At 36.0% G+C, this 3,228-nt stretch overlaps 1 protein-coding gene across 1 annotated transcript; it reads left to right on the top strand.

The window, feature by feature from the left end:
* Positions 1-1,621: 1,621 nt before the first annotated feature.
* Olfr201 (olfactory receptor 201) lies at positions 1,622-2,548 on the top strand. The gene has a single exon (NM_146994.2). The coding sequence runs from the start codon at positions 1,622-1,624 to the stop codon at positions 2,546-2,548; it is 927 nt and encodes a 308-aa protein (NP_667205.2).
* The last annotated feature ends 680 nt before the right edge of the window (positions 2,549-3,228 follow it).

Genomic DNA, 3,228 nt, shown 5'->3' with positions numbered 1-3,228 from the left:
TCTTAATTTTTACGTTACAAAAAAAAAATCTCCTATTGTATATGTAGCAGGGGACTGCCTTGTCTGTCCTTAGTGGGAGTGGATATGCTTGGTCCTGTGGAGGCTTGATGCCCCAGAGAAGGGGGGTGCTAGAAGGGTGAGGTGGGAGTGATTGGGTGGGTTAGGGAAGCACCATCTTAGAGGCAAAGTGGAGGGGGGATGGGGTGGGGTAAGCAAGTGAAGGTTGGTCCGGGAAGGAAGGCAAGATTTGAAATGTAAATAAGTAGAATAATTTATATAAAAAAGTATAGCACCAGGACTTTGCTGTTTTCTAGTCTTATTAATATGTTCTAGGCAATTCTCCACCTACCCCTTAAAATATACATATTGAGTGAACATGCACACATAGATACAGTGCTATGTACAATTATCATTTATATGAGTTGGTGCTTATGAAATTCTAGTTGACTTATCCTTCTCTTTCTCACCTATTTCCCTCAGTCAAGGCTCTACCACATAGCATAAAAATCAGAATTATTAATTTATTGTATTATATCCATCTTTAAATTAAGAGATTATTTAAAATTATAGCTTATTTGGCTGCAATGTGATCAGAGTTATTTTTACTTCCATATATTTTGGTCTTCTGAAATAGTATACATTGTGATAATTTTCAATTCAATTAATAATTCTTTTTGTGACTAATTTTTTTTAATGCACCATGACATGTTCACCTGTTTCTATTTATTATATCTTAGTCAGAAATCAATTGTTTATTCTTTGTGTATCTTTTTCTGTCCAGTGTTGTTTATATTTCCAGAGTATAACTAAAAGAACGGTAGGCTGGCTAATAAACATATATGTAATTCAAATAAGTTGAATTGTGTAAAGTTGCTTTCCCAAAGGCAGCTGCAATTAGTATTCTACAAGCAATACAGGAAAGCATCAGTTTCCTCACCTTAGTCATCAGCGAGCACTTTGAGTCATTTTAAGTTATGCTACTCACATACATGAGTAGGGGTGTGTGTGTATGTGTTTATGTTTTTTATTTTCATCTAGGTATATGCAGTGTTTATAGTAAGAATCTATTCCTATGTATTTCCAGATGAATAATTGACAGTGACAACATAACCTACCGCACCATTTAGCATTTCCTACAGTATAAAAACATGTATTTGCTCTTTAAAATTCCCTTTATTTACAATCTGAGATCTGTTCCAATGCCTAGCACACTTCTTTATTATAAAATGTCTTTGTATCTTGGTTATTAAAATCTTTAAACGTCAGTACAATATCAGTTAAGACACACTCAACTAATCTTACTATTTATACTGTTGATATAGCAATCTGTTTTATTCACTTGAGTTTTAACAAGTTATTCAGTTCTAAATGCTGCAAACGTGTATTGCATTTGTAAGATTTAAAAGTATTTCCACCAAGTGTACATATTACTTCAGGTGCATTATAGTTTAATTTCTTTTATTGATGAAAGTTTCGATGCATAGTAGACAAATACCAAATTTTAGAGTCTGGCATTAGAAATTTCCATTTGGGATAGTGACAGTGATAACAACAATTTCATAATTTTTCTGGAACTCTGTCTTTCCTGATTCTTTCATTTTAGTGATTGTGGAGCTCAGCCATGGCAGAAGGAAACCGCACTCTGGTCACTGAGTTTATCCTCATGGGACTCACCGACCATCCCACGCTAAAGGCTGCCCTGTTCCCACTGTTCCTTGTCATCTACCTCATCACCATGGTGGGAAATCTCGGACTGATTGCTCTCATCTGGAAGGACTCTCACCTCCACACCCCTATGTACTTATTCCTCAGTAGCCTGGCCTTTGCTGACTCATGCACTACATCCTCTGTGACTCCCAGAATGATTCTCAACTTTTTATCTACAAATCATGAGATAACCCTGGTTGAGTGCTTTGCTCAATTTTATTTTATGGGTTCCAGTGCAACCACGGAATGCTTTCTCCTATCTGTGATGGCCTATGACCGCTATCTGGCCATCTGTAACCCCTTGCTTTATCCAGTGTTGATGTCTAATAGACTCTGTACTCAGTTTATAGCCGTGACATACTTACTTGGTGTTCTGCACTTGGCAATTCACGTGGGTTTGTTACTTAGACTGACTTTCTGCAGATCCAACATTATACAATATTACTATTGTGAAATTTTACAACTTTTCAACATTTCTTGCACTGATCCAACAATTAACGTGTTTGTGCTTTTAATCTTTTCAATTTCTATACAAGCCTTCACCTTTGTAACCATCTTGGTTTCATATATCCGTGTCCTCTTTGCCATCCTGAGAAAGAAGTCTGAAAAGGGCAGAAGCAAAGCCTTCTCTACATGCAGTGCCCATCTACTCTCTGTCTCTTTGTTCTATGGAACTCTTTTTCTCATTTATGTTTGTCCTGGGTCTGGGCCTGTGGGAGACAAAGAAAAAATGCTTTCTTTATTTTATACAGTCATAATTCCTCTGCTCAACCCATTTGTTTACAGTCTGAGAAACAAAGAGGTTATAAGTGCTTTTAGAAGAGTAATGAAGAACACCTGATAATTGTATAACTTTTTAGATGTGTCTCCCTCACAATTTTATAAAAATAAGACGAAAACATTAATAGAAAAAAATAGGTCCTAAGAAGTGACATTTTACTGGAGGGTCAGTATCCTCTTCTGGGTATGTCCAGCTTTGAATTTTATGTCTGATACCCTAGTGATTCCTGTCATCTGGGTTCAGTGAAGTTCTTGTAGCACAGTTCATGAACACCTCAGCTTTTCAAATTAACGATTTTCTTTGGCTTTTCCAAATTTAAAAATGTAATTTTGCAGTTTTCCTATGCTGAGACTCACGTGCTGAAATATGACTCTGATCGTTGCTAACAAATATAGTTAGTCATGTGCAGGAGTGAATAGTTTACCCCTCAGGACCTAGAAGCAAACAACGTTTTCGACCTTTTAGTTCACGAAACCACATTGGTTGATGGATTAAAAACAGAACTCTGTTTCATGGTGGAATGCATTTCTAAGAAGACATGTACTATTGAATAACAGGTTTAAAAAGGAATTGAATTGTAAAAATGAAAATTGTGTAACCAATTTGTTGTTCAGGAACAAAATTTGACGTATCTTTTATTTAGATCCCAGAATGCTATTTTTATCCAGGATTCTGAATACATATTCAATAACTTATAAATTTAGTGCAGTCCAATGCATCCCATAGAGTTGCCTGGCAAT

This window comes from Mus musculus, chromosome 16, assembly GCF_000001635.26.
Source record: "Mus musculus strain C57BL/6J chromosome 16, GRCm38.p6 C57BL/6J".
Classification (NCBI taxonomy): domain Eukaryota; kingdom Metazoa; phylum Chordata; class Mammalia; order Rodentia; family Muridae; genus Mus; species Mus musculus.
This window is presented reverse-complemented; position numbering and strand designations above follow the sequence as displayed.